Raw genomic sequence first — 14,138 nt, forward strand, 5'->3', positions numbered from 1 at the left:
GTTAATGAATAAGGCTTTTGAAAGTTCTTGATTTAAAAAATGCTGATTAATTTTTGAATTTCGCCCTATTTTTCGTTCTCTTTGTCGACTTGTTAGCTTGTCTCATTAGGAAGAGTTAGGAATAAATGTTCACAAAATTTAATGTTCCATAAGTGATTTCAGAAGTAATTTTTTTCGTAAGGTAAGCCAGGGAGTTAACAAAATGCAAAAATGACGTCACGAACACAAATTTTAACTGCAAAGCAGTAAGAGTCACTTAAGTCATTGAAAATTTCAATTCCAAGATGTCAGGGTAAGACAAAAAAATCTGCTAGTCGAAGTAAAAAAATTGGACCGCAATAATAGTCACCTGGAATTGCTGACAAGGTTATTAAAAAGATTATAAAAGACGCCATTCAAGTCATTCACTATATCTTGGTTGACCTTCGCGAAGGTATCAAGCTTCTAATCAACGACTTCGTTTGACTGCCAAATTTTCTTTTGAAGAAATCCACTTCCGTCTTACTATGTCTATTAAAAAATCGTAATTAACTTTGGAGCGCAATTTTTGACAAACCCTAATTATAGTAATTGGTACTGTAACAACTTCATTAAAATTTATCAACAGCGAAATATAAACCAAAGCACTCAATTTTTTGTGCATTTTTGTTAGAATCTAACAAAACCCAGATTGAAGTCCCAGACCAAAAATCAATATGTCCAGACCGTTCCAGAAAAAAACATATCTATGTCCAGACCAAATCAGACGGAAAAGGTATCTATGTCCGGATTTTCGTGCGCTCAAAATAATTGTGCATTCATGTCCAGACTATCATGCATTCAAAAGTGCCTATGTTCAGACTTTCGTTCTGTCAAAAATTTTTGTGCGTTCTTCGTGCTTTCAAAAGTGCGTATGTACGAATTTTTAAAAACGTTCATGTCCCGAACTATTGCCATTTTTATTCATATAAGTTCTACACGACGTATTTATAATGTATTCTTTTCAACTATTACATGTCATGGTGATCGTTGTTATTAAATACCCCAGCAGATGGTACATTTCAAATTAATAAAAGGTGATTGATGAAAATATTTGTTGAAGGGGGTGCGAGCCACCAATTAATTAAAGCTTGATTTTGATTTACAACTTAAGCAATGATCTACAATTCTAGGCGTGAAATTCCTCACAGAAAGTTTTTACTCGAGTGAACACAATGGTAGGAAGGTTTGGTCAAACATGGGCTTATCAGCTTTTGAAATTCTTGTTTTCAATCCAAAATTGTGAGCTCCAGGTTCACTATGTATAGACTTTGTGAGTTCATTCCGGTCTGAACATATCAACTTTATCTTGGACCTCAGCCTCGGAAAATTCAAGTTCGACTCTATATGTTATATTTGCAAAAAAACACACTGAAAGTTATAATCATTGAGCGACACATTGAAAGATAAAACTGGCACGATCATCTCAATTTTTTTTTGTTCGAAAAACAATGTAGATACCACATGTTTTTCTTAAAGATAACATAAACGCTGTGTTCTTGCTGATTATTCTGTATTATTTGTGGTAGCAGTTACACAAGCCGATTTGCAAACCAGCCAATTTTCACGCAATGATTCCACGTAATAGAAAAAAATTTAGCATATCTGTAATTTAAGTTGTCACTGGCTTTGCCCGCGATTCCCAATTAATTCTCATAGCGGAAGAGACGCAAGCCATGGACATTGGTCCGCTTAGGCTCTTACCCACCAGATGTTTAAAAAATGAGGTATTTTAGTTTCTTTCGTGTATTGGAAAACATCCTATTAGTTCTATGCGTGGTTAAGATTGTAACGGCTAAATATGTTGTTTCTGATGTAACTATTTCATAGCTTTGGGCTTGCTTTTATGTCAACTTATTTTTACCTCAGTTACTTTGAGTTCACATTACTTTGTGTATATACATTAAGATACTCAGCTCTTAGAATCAATTCAAAAATCCAATTCTCTTATTTCCTACACCTCAATTTCTATTGACCTCTCCTTTTTTAATATGTTTTAATATATGATCGGTAAGATATGATTGCTAACATTACAAGTAATTACCAGTAATTCGTATATTACTTTGTAAGATTAACAAGCATCAAGCATAACTTTTATGATTGGTACCAGTCAATTAGGGATTAGCCGCCATGGTGTAATTTGACAGTTTACTATTACGGCGTAATGAATCAGTACTTCTAAGCCGTAAAACTGGGGCCCGGTTGCACAGTTTGTAACCTTTTTTGTTCATATAAATAGTTGATGTTAGTCCAACTCTTTTTTAGCACCCAATCTGTTATACCCCCTCCCTCCAGAACGCCTATTTTTGAACGCTCCATGTGGCGCAGATGCTATTTTTTTTCCAAGAAATTGTTTCATATTAGAACGGGTTGCTACAATATGGGATCACAATTAGTGTATGCCGGTCTAACTTGACGGTCTCTAAGGATCTAAGGATGTGTGCCTATGACCTTTTTGTGCTATAAGTCTTAATTTAAAGATTGGGACTGAAAGTGTTATTTTACAAAATGATTAGTATAAATAAACACAGTTGCTAATTACCAGTGAAATTGGGTTGAGCTGCCCGATAGTTGTTGTTTTGGAATAGCCTGGTGCCATTGAGCCTCTGGTTGATTCGTTGTCTATTAATTGTTTATGTTCTTTGGAAGGCACGTCTAAGTTAAAAAGTTTTTGAAAGATATGTTTAATCTTTTTTAAACTAGAAATTGATAGCACAATTTTTTGACAAAAGACTAAGCTGTTGTCTGAAGCCGTTATTGAGAAAAAAAAATAGTCCCGTCCCACTCATTTGCTCAATATTATCAATGAAGCATGGGCCATTAGGGGATGAGTTCACGTTCACGTTCTTAGTGAAACGGTTCCTTAATTTTCCGTGAAATTGACCGTGAAATTGAGAGAATAAAGTCTGCTTTTTTCAAGAAATTGTTGTTGCTTTTTCCCCTAAAAAATTTTAAGAAGCCGGAGTTTTCGGGCCTGTTCGGTGCCTAATTTTTTCTCCGTCTGCTCTTTAAAATTCGATTACCGTGAAGTTTGTTGGGGAATTTATTGCATTCCTCCTGATACACATTCCTTGCACTTATTATTTTCCCTGAGTTGTCAAGTCAAGAGCAGGGAAATTAAGCCGTACTTGCGATGCCTATCTAAATTTAGTTCGTTTTTCTAGTTTAAAAGTGGTCCTAGATAATCCAGTCTGAACTTTAGGCTCGTTTATTAATCAGAAAAGTAAAGGCTCAAATGTTATTTTGTTGTTAGCCTAAGCGCGGGTTAATTTGTTTGATGGATGCTAACAGTAAGGGTAATTAACGCTTTAAGGTATGCGGTCAATATGCCGGATTAATTATGGGTTCATTTTCAGCAGCTCTAATAATACAGTTGAGCTGTAAGAACTCAAAAGTTGTTGGGGGGGGGGGGTGTAAAAAATCCACTCTAATTTTAATCTTAAAAATTCGTTAACTGAATCTTCCTGGTTGAACCTAGAAAATAGTGCGTGATCATTATTTGCCAGTGCGCGTTATGTAAGCACAATTGTTGCGATAAGATTCCATGTCTTTTGTGGCGTCCGGCACATAACCCTAGTCCACTTAAACCAACAAAATCTTGAAACGATATGTTAACGATATGTTGGGGGTAATGTGGTAATGTCCGCGTTTTTATCTTTCTAGGTGCGTCACAGGGCAAGAGCAGGGACTCTGGGTTTTACATGGGAATCGCATTGTCAGTCGTCCTCGGTATCATAATCATCATTGGCGCGGTTGTCGCAATCTACTTCAAAGTGCGAAAAAAGTAAGAGCAATAAACACATGCAACACAAAATATCGTCTAAAAGAAGATGCAATTACCCTGTGTGAACATATAAGCCCCTTTTTTGAATAAAAAATATGAATGTGAAAAGGTTGTTGACGTCGATCACAGCGCAAAAAGCGTAGCTTGTCGAGTATAAAACAACGCAGGTTGTCCTTATAATTTTGTCCTTATAATTGGCCTATTATTGTCGCGTATTTCCTTCCAGGGATTAGCAATTCAATAAAAGCAAATCACTGACTCATTTGATATCGTAATTTTCTGAAACTTGCTTTTCATTTTTGTCTGAAACAAAATTTGCAACAGTTTTCGTTAACTGTAATTGGCTGTAAATCGTTAACTTCAGTTCAATTCAATTCAAAAAATTTATCGAGAACTCAGTTGATATTCATGTGCTTAAGTTATCATCATTTATGTATACATTAGGGACAGAGAACGATTACAGAATAATTTAGTCTTTGGACTTAGAGCAACTCCAACTGAAGTTTAACAAAGGTCATTATCGTTTGACTTGAATTCCGATAGCAAACTGCTCACGGATATGAGCCTATTACGCAATGCATAATTTCATACTACTACTAAAGTATTATGGATAGAACTGACTAAAAATAGAGGTATTATTCGACTTCGAGTAAATGGTTTTACTTTTGAGGGAATTTAATTCGATGATACACTTTAATTTGATGCCGCTAAAGTGTTAATTTTGGCACTATGTGACTGTAGGTTTTTGAAGAGAAACAAAGAAGCAAGGAATCTGAATCAAGTGCGTTGTGATCTGTCATTTGCAGTCAGTAATTTGTGGAACTAGAGTTTCAAAACAATTTCGTTAAAATTGAAACCTAAAAAAATCTACAATTTGTTTCAGAAAGCCTGATAGGAACCCTGACCGAACTGATGGGAGCGTATATGAAGAATATGAACCGTAAGTAATAATATTACTATACAAAGTAATTGAATTCTATTGGGAGGTTGCCTCTTATTCGACTCAAAGGGAAGTAATGGTGAATTTTTAAAAAATAATCGGGGAATTCTATTTTTAGAGGATATGTTTTAGAGGAAGTATAATGTTGCACGTCAAAAAAGTGTAAAGACTAGAAAAAAGTATATAGAGTGGATGTTGTTCAAGAATCATTCTGAGGAGAACGAGAAACGTAGGTGTAAAAAAGAGCCAAGCGATCAATATTTTTGATATCGTACAGTTATCTCAAAGCGTCTTTTAGTTTCAACTCCAATATTTCCAAAAGTTGTTTATTTCGATTATCTTAGCTAGTAATAGTACGTTTGCGATGGGATCATGTTTGATATTTGAAACAATCATTAAATGAAAAATGGAGCTATTTTTAGTTGTCGATTATTGGTTAGTAGATTATTAAATGAAGAATATTACTATTATACCTTTTGTTTTTACCAGAAGTTGTTTTGGAATCCCGAATTTTGACGACGTCAGTTTTCCAGATATTTTATCAGTTTTTCTTATTAATTAATAGTTTAGTGGTTATTTTTTCAATGTTTTTGGGCAATGAAGAAGGGAAGTTTTCCCACTATAACTTTAAATTAGAGGGTGAAAGCGTTTTGATTTTTGCTCACAAGCAGCAAATTGACTTCTAATTTTACTTTTTTTACTGGGATCTTTTTATCGGAATTTTTTGTAAATTATTTTCCCAATCATTTCTCATTCCATTCTAGGGTTTTAGTTTTTTTGTTTTCTCTTTGCAAATTCTTTGAATTTCGAGGCCAGCACTTGTCCTGTTATGCTTTCTACTTGCCACAATGCAATGTAGAAACTGAGCGTAACATCTTTCTTCGACATTCACCAAATTTGGACACTAGTCTTGCTGATAATTTCCTGGCGTTGAATTTTATCTCAATCCACTGTCAAAATTAGTTAATACCGTCTCTCTGATTAGAAAATTACTACACTTCGTCGGTCAGACGAAAAATCAGTAGTAAAATGTTGCGTAACATGACTAAAATGAAAAAGCGAATGAGTTCGCCCAGAAGAAATTAAACATACATAATAATATATTGTTTCCAGAGATCCAAACAACAAAATATCTTAAACGTGTATATTGACATCGAGACAAAATCGTTATAACTATTGGAGAGCACTATTAGGCTATGAAGGCCTGTTTTCAAGGGTCTCAGGCGGAAATGAAATGAATGTCGTATATGCTGATAAGAAAAATAGGAAAAATTAAAATTTTCAAAAAATACAGAATTAATAACGTTTAATGTCAAAATGCTGTCTCTTAACTAGTAAACTTTGATAATAAATCCCAATTGTCTACGATGTAATTATCAACAACTTTCGAAACAAAAAGACTTTAAAATGAAAGTTTATTTTGGTACGAATGTCATTTACAAAGTTTGCAAAATACAATAGTAAGCAATTCATCGCCTGCCTGAATTTAGAGCTTCTAGAAAAATTTTAATATTTCTTTTTGAGTGGAAAAATTTCCTCGATCATCGTAATTTTAGGAATCTCATCTTCGGAGGCTCAATGTTCAAGAGATGAGAATGAGTTTTTGTTCCCTAGTATTTTTGTAGCTGTTTTGAAAATTTCATAGAGGTGCAGTGCGGATACATTGCAATTGAGTAGTTATCCTCTGATTGTTGAGAAGGATTGTCAATTCGTTTTGAATATCAAAATTCTTGCCTTTCCGTTTATCATCATGTTCAGTAGTTTGAGAATTGTTTGGTTTATACATCCATACCTCTGAATTCCGTACCAAGCAACTGGCTGCACATTTGCCTTATGATCCGCTATCTGTGCATAAATAAATTCTCAAAAGTTAGAGAAGGGAACAGAAAGTTGTTAATTTACCTCTTTTTTATTTTCTTTTTGTAGAACCTATTATTTTCTGTGTTTAACAGCATTCAAGGTGAATTCAGGCATATATAGAGTTTGTTTATGCGCATTGTCTTTCGGTCTTCAGGCAATGTTTGGTGTACATTTCAGTATCATCTGCATACAAAACTGTTCCAATTCGCGTTGTAGCGGAACCAATATCATTTATATAGATATTTAATAACAAAGTTGAAAAGAACACACCCTGGGGTACACCAAACTTGATATTCTTTGTTGTTGAATATTTGACTAAATTGCACTCTATTACTAGAGAAGAGGTTGCTAATTCTAGCACAGGTCCCCTATTCTGCAACTAAAGCTTTTTTAAAGCAAAATTTGATGGTAAACATTGTCAAAAGCTTTTTGAGGTCAGAGAAAGTGCATGTAGTTACCACTGTATTCTGTCCAGTTTAATCTCAGGTTATCACCAAATCTTTTGAATGCATCAATTGTATTTCGTTGGTCTCTGAACTCGATTTGATATTCCTGTTTCACGAAGGAAACTATTCGCCTGCATAGTATTTTCTCGAAGACTTCCCAATTGATGGTAAGATAGATTTTGACCGGTAACTGGATGGCTAAATTGGATCGCCATCCTCGGTGACTGAAAATAATTTCTTTTTTTTTGAATTTTTGCCTTTCTCCATGCTTTTGTTTAAAAAAATTTCTATGCTAAAGGAGATGTTGAAGAGGCAATATTTTTTAGAAAAGAGTTTTTTTTATCAGATTAAAAGCACCAAAGCTCTATTTGTTTGTTGAACTGTATAAGGAGATTTTTGTTTCACAGACAAACATGCTGCGTATGGGCTAGCAGCTTGAGCTAGTTGTTGCTACCTTGTCAAAATTAGTTTCCGGTTTGTCGCCTGTTCCGGAAAAAAATATTAAAAGAAAAACACGATTGTGTTGCTTTTGACTCAACTGAGAGCTCTCTAGCGACGTCAATAAAGTTTTTGTTACCACTGATGGCTTTCATATGAACTTATGCTTGGCATAATTGTCACAATTTTTTTCCTATTAGTTGTTCGACTTCTTTGATTTTTCATCATACTTCTTGGCTCTATCATATTTTTTATGAGGTATAATTGTCTTTAATGTCATCTCATGGAAAGCAGTGATTTTAGCTTCGTTGTCAACCCAACCTTTTCGCTTTTTGACTGAAAACTTCCGAGGCGTCAGCGGATCCAGTTCTTCCGTTCACCAATGTCTGTAAATCTTTTATAAGAAAATTGTAATCTTTACTGTTTAAGCCGCCTGCTTAAAGCTTCTCATTGTAGGAGTCAAAATTTGCCCTTAATTTTTTGAATAACTCTCGGGTTTTGAAGTTTTGGCCCGGGAACTGCAAATTTTTTGCTTATATCTCCTGTATTCTTTTCCGGTATCTGCATTGCAATTCACTAGTGATCCCTTATAGCATTTTTTACACAATTTGGGGGGATCGGAAATTTGTGAAATCTAATTACTTGCGTTGTTTTTTTCTGTTTTGTCTCCCAATTGTCAGTATTAGGTCCAGCAAGTGCTAGCCTTTTTGCTTGCAAGATAGATGTTAGTTGCCTAACACTTTTGTTCCCTTATGAAAGAAGATTATATTGAAGTATCTACAGAGTGTGTTTAATATCTGGCTTCACCATTTCGACTAAAAACTAAAACTTTTCAAATGTAGGGAAATAGAGCAAATTCTTTTTCAATAGAGCCAATTGGGAGATGAAAAGCAGTTTTTAAAAGCTTCGGAACTTTTATGCTTGAAAACTATAGAAACAGGCTGATTAGAGTTTTTCTCCAGTTTTCAAGGATTTTATCTTTAGCACTACACTTTACTTAAATACGGACACCACCACCTCTTTTTTACGTATCTGCACTTATGATGGCAAATTAAATTAAAGATTAAGCCATTCATTCTCGCAGTATTATAAAATCATGTTACCCTAATGCATGAAACTAATGGTTGTTGCTCGCTAATCAAAAAATTTGAAATCATCATATTTTTTGGCAGAGATCTAAATTTTTGCAATAAAATGATATTTAATTTGTTCACAGGCTATCATTTTTTGTACCTAAGAAATAACATTTATCAAACCGCGGCCTCAGCAAAGCATAGTAATTTTTCTCCAATAGTTTTATGAAATTGATTTTAGAGCTCGCACAATGATAATAAACAAAAAGATACATAATGAAAATATATTTTCAACAAATTAAAAAACAAACGGTCTCTTAAAAAGAGAGTTTAGGATAGCTTTACGTTTCAGTCAACTACAGCTCACTCTGCCGAAAACAAGGAGTTTCTATTCCTTTTGTATGTCAGTTTAACTATCCAACTTCAATTGCAATGTGCGAATATCACCGACTGTTAATGACTAGTTGCAACAATCACAAACAACATCGTGATCCTTATCAAGTAACTACAGAACTCAGAATTTATCAGTTTTATCTCTTCTGTATTCTTTTCAGTTCAAATATAAGTTTACAATTGAAAACTGTTTTTGAGGATATCAGAATTTTAAGTAGAATAGAAAACAAACAGAGAGATTTTTTGTTTTCCATTGTCATGAGGGTAGGATTTTTCGTTTTAATCCCTTTCTTTACAGTATGACCTTGTTTTTTGCTGTTAAAGTGCGGAGAGAAAAAATGCTCCGGATTCTTGGCAGTTGAACGTGGATTTTTTTCTTTCTTCTTGATAACAGTAACAACGTTCAGTTCATCAATCTCATTGATTTTTAATTTCATTGACTTTGTTGGCCTGTGTCAACCAACATGGTCACATTACTGTTGTGAGTGCCTAAAATCATGTTTTGTTTGACCAAATTGGTTTCGGTTTGGTAGTCTACTTCAGGCCATGGCTCATTCAAATACCTTCAATTTTTCGTTATATGCATTTTCACAATTCGTAGCACTATTTTTCTTCAAATAATACCAACTTATCGTTAAGAAAGATTTTTCATTTGACCATCGGAAATTAACTTGATTTGATTCTTTCAGAAGAAAATTGCAATCGTTGCTGTTTAAGCCGTCTGCAAAAGTTTTTATCGAAGGACTCAATATTTGCTCTTCAATTATGAATGCTTCTCGGTTATTGCAGTTTTGACCATGCGAGAACCCCAAGTTTTTATGCTTACACCTCTTGCATTTTTTTCCGGTATCTGCAATTCAGTGCAATAGTGATCACTCACATAATTTTTTTTCCAAACTTGTAGTGAACGGTAGTTTGTGAAATTTAAATTGTTTTGTCTTTTTTTCCGTTTTTGTCTCCCGAGCGGCAGTATTAGAGCCAGAGAATGCTAGCTTTTTTCATTGCAAAATGGATGTTTGATGATAAGAGTTATTCCTTTATGAAAGAAAATTACATTGAAGTCACTATAGAGTATAAGTCTCATATCTGGATTCTCAATTTCGTCTAGAAAGTTTCCTAATGTATGCAAAGTTTTCTCAATTGAGCAACTTGGGAACATAAATGCAGCTTATAACGACTTCAAAATTTTTATGCTGGAGAAGTAAAGATACAGTTTGAACAGAACTGTTTGCCAGTTTCTGTTGACTTTCTTTTTAGCACTACACTTTACCCAAAAGCCAACACTGCCACCTCTTTTCCTCTCTGCGCTTATGATGATATTATGATTTAGAAGGTATAACATTTCCTTTCTATAAGTATTGTTAAACCATGTTTCCGTTATGCTTGAAACTAATTGTTAATGTTTGTCGTTTACAATGATTAAGAATTCATCATTTTTTTGGCTGAGCTATAATGTTTTGTAGTAAAAATAGTTTTAAACGCAGTTTTTTTCCCAATTATTCATTTTCTTTACCTACGAAAAAAAAATTTGTTAAAACTTGCCCACGGCAATGCATAAGCAATTATCTCCAAGTGTTACACGTACGTAATTTAGACCTCGCTCAATGGTAAAACACTATGAGAAGCAAAACGATAACATTTTTTTTCTTTAAATTGTTAAAAAAAAATTTTTTTGAAAAAGTTTAGCGTAGCTTAAAATTACAGCTTACTCCGCAGAACTAACAGAGTTGTTTGTATCATGCATCAAGCTAGCATCTAACTTCATTTGCAAGATGCGTGATTCACAGTATGCTAATGTTTACTTGCGGAAATCACAAACAAAATGATGATTCTTTTCAAGTAGTTTATGAGAAGTTTGCAGTTTTCTCTCTTCAGTTTTTTAGTTCAAAACTAATAAATCACTTGGAAGCTGTTTGATGATATCGGATTCATAAACGGAATCAAAAATAAACAGAAAGATTTTTTTCCATTGTCATGAGTGCAGTCGTTTTTATGTTTTCTTTATTTATTTTTTCAGAAAGACTTGTATTTTGCTTGCTAAGTGTGGAGAAACAAAAAACTCCAGATTCTTGTTAGTTGGTCATATACTTTAGTCTTTCTTTTTGATAGCATTTACCATGTTCAGTTCTCAATCTCCTTAATTTTTGTCCGTTGACTTTTGTTTGCCTGTGTCCACCAACACAGTCACTGCACAGTTGTGAGTGCTCACAATCATGCTTTGTTTGACCGCATTGTCCTCAATTTGGGACTCTACTTCAGGCAGGTTTGGGACTCTGGTTAATTCAAATATAGGTTTTTGCCGTTCACATGGCTTTTCATTTTTCTAGCACTTTTTTCTTTTTACATACTTCCAACTTGTCAATCATAATGCATTTGCGTATGACCGTCGGAAATTGGAATTCAGTTTCAGTATGCGAAAGAATGTAACAGGTTTCTGTGCTTTACCTTGGTTGTAACTTCCTTCCCAAAGTTTTTTTCTCAAATTGAAAATTAAAGATCTTTCTGGGTTGTGTCACGGTTAAATAAATTAATAGTTATCATTACACCATCTAAATTGATTGTTAACCATTAGGTCATTCATTTGGGTAAGTTTTACCTCTGACAAAAAAGTCAACTATTCAGATATGTTCACACTTCCCACTTTTGTTGCTAATAACAATTTCAGTTTCTTCTCGGTTAATTTTGAATTCAGTTGCTTATCAATCTCTCCTGTTCTGGACTGAGAATAGCTTGTGGTGGAATTGAGTCGGTATTCCACATTGCTGGAACAGAGCTAAACTTGTAACACTCTTGCTTCGTAAAAGTAAAGACTGTAAACGCACGCTACACAAAATACGGTGGATTCGCACCTCGAATTCAACACTACTAAAGTAGACGAACATTCGACACTCAACTGCATACATTTACAGTACAAGGTATCAAATGGCGCAGTCAGCAGGTTAAAAATGAGTTCTTCTTAGGATATAACCATGTTGGGAACGATCAACACTAGAACCCCCATTGAGATGGCAACGTTTGAATTTAATTGGAACTCTCCTTCAAAAGTCTGTCGGAAGTCGAAGATTCAAATAAAGCCAAAACCACGTGTCAACAATGTGGTTGACACCTCTTCTGATGCTGCTACTAATGGTACATCTGCAAACAGACCCAATGTAGTTAAAGTTTTAGATGATTATATTCAAACGCATGGAGTTCCGAGAAATAATAGTTTAGATCAAGCACGCTGTCTTATAGCTAATAAAGTTGAAAAATTTTGCAAACAAGATAACATGAACATTATTACAGCGACTTCACAGAGCGATTGGATTAGTGGAGCGTTTAATACAAACAATTAAAGACGACTAAGCTGCATGAAATTAGCTAATTGAAATAATGAATTCACAATTAAAGATGCAATAAAGTCAATAGTATATGTAAACAGAAGACAAGAAATGTACACCTTACACCTTCCCCACACTTCGGAGGAAAGCCAAATACACCACTCAGTAATATAAATACAATCCCAAATTCATCAAAACTTTTCTAAATCACTATTTAGACGCAGACACAGTTCCAGTAGAAGGTTATCTTGACGATAACGGATGGTTAACGGGGGATCGCAGTGACATCTTGATTGAGGAAGCCATGACAAAGGCTCAAGTGGATACAGACTGACGATACAAGGGCGAATACCCCCAACCCGATGCTCTCTAACCCAATACCCCGAACCGAAACATCGTTAGAATTGGAGCTGGCTAGAATGGTTTCCAAAAAATTGAAAAAGATCTTCGAGGTTTTTGGGACACATTGGCCCCTGGGAGTACGTTTGTACGTACTTCACCAACGACTACGGTCATGAAAGAAACCGGTGTTCCTGAGGTGAAATTTCGCATTAGCGATATAGCAAAGTTCGGTACGAAGGCCCAACGAAACACAGACCTTTGGCAATACGCACAAAGTCCCCTACCATACGACAAGACCACAGAAGAAAGGATTGTTTTTCACCCAAAAGAGCTAAAAAAAAATAACGAAGAGAAAGTCAATTTTAAAACTTTTTCAAACAATTGAATACAATTATGCAATTAGTTTTAATTTTCTTCAATTTTAACTTATTTGTGATGCTTTAATTTTCATTTCTTAGAAAAACTTTTTTGTCATGTTAGCCTAAATGAAGCCAAAAAAATCTTATGTTAGCGTTCATCAATTGTTCAGCGTTCAAAACAACTTGCATTCGTGTTAAATTTGTAATTAATTTTCGGAGTTTCGTTAATTTAGTCTGTCCGTTTACATTTACATTTTATGAATTTGGAAAGCCATAGCAATTCCAATATCTCATCATGTTGTTGTTGGAAATTTAACTTTATTGTGAACGACCGTTACCTTAAATTAATATTTATACTAACCAGTAAATATGTTACTTATATTTAAAATTTGTTAACTTGCAGTATTCAAATTCTTGTCAGTCACGGATATGTGATACGGTTATATCAAATGATCTGAAAGTGTACTAAATTAATAGTTATCATTACATCGTTTAAGTTGATTGTTAAACTTTAGATAATTCACTCAGGTACGTTTTACCTCCAACTGAAAAGTCAAATATTCAGATATGTTCAGACTTTCCACTTTTTTGCTAATATCAATTTCACTTTCTTATCAGTTAATTTTGAATTCAGTTGCTTATCAATCTCTCCTGTTTTGGACTGAGAATAGTTTGGACTGATTAGAGTAGTCGAATCGAGTCGGTATTCCACGTCGCTAGAACAGAGCTACACTTGCAAAAACGCTCTTGCTTCGTAAAAGTAAAGACTGTAAACGCACCCTACACAAAATACGGTGGATTCGCACCTCGAATCCAACACTAGTAAAGTAGACGAGCATTCGACACTCAACTGCATACCTTTACAGTACAAGGTATCACACGGGTAACTATTGTAACCAAAGCTAAGATAACACATAACTCCTTTAAAGGCAAAACTTTGCCCTACTGGCACGTCTCTGTAATGTTATAAATGTTATATTTGGTGTACATTTGTTCATCGTTTTCTCAAATGTTTCTTCAGAGCGTATCCTAATCACGAAAACTACATCGATCCTGTAGCTTACGTCAATGCTTCAATTCCAAGGAGTTCCACAAATAAATCTGATCCACAATCGAATTATCCACCCGTCGACAATCAGCAACAAGTTATTGAGCCTGAAAACAC

General features: G+C 34.5%; 1 protein-coding gene across 1 annotated transcript in view; it reads left to right on the forward strand.

Annotated features, from left to right (window-relative positions):
- Positions 1–3,681: 3,681 nt before the first annotated feature.
- The window catches only part of LOC142357516 (uncharacterized), a gene marked incomplete at its 5' end in the record, with an annotated part of 10,782 nt that continues 325 nt past the window's right edge, over positions 3,682–14,138 (forward strand). The window contains 3 exons of the mRNA XM_075409131.1: positions 3,682–3,802; positions 4,686–4,742; positions 13,995–14,138. The exon at positions 13,995–14,138 is cut by the window's right edge and continues 325 nt beyond it. Of these exons, the coding sequence (XP_075265246.1) occupies positions 3,682–3,802; positions 4,686–4,742; positions 13,995–14,138 (322 nt within the window). The remainder of the gene's footprint in view (positions 3,803–4,685; positions 4,743–13,994) is intronic.

This window comes from Convolutriloba macropyga, unplaced genomic scaffold, assembly GCF_964194025.1.
Source record: "Convolutriloba macropyga unplaced genomic scaffold, txConMacr16.3 SCAFFOLD_2826, whole genome shotgun sequence".
Lineage (NCBI taxonomy): Eukaryota > Metazoa > Xenacoelomorpha > Acoela > Convolutidae > Convolutriloba > Convolutriloba macropyga.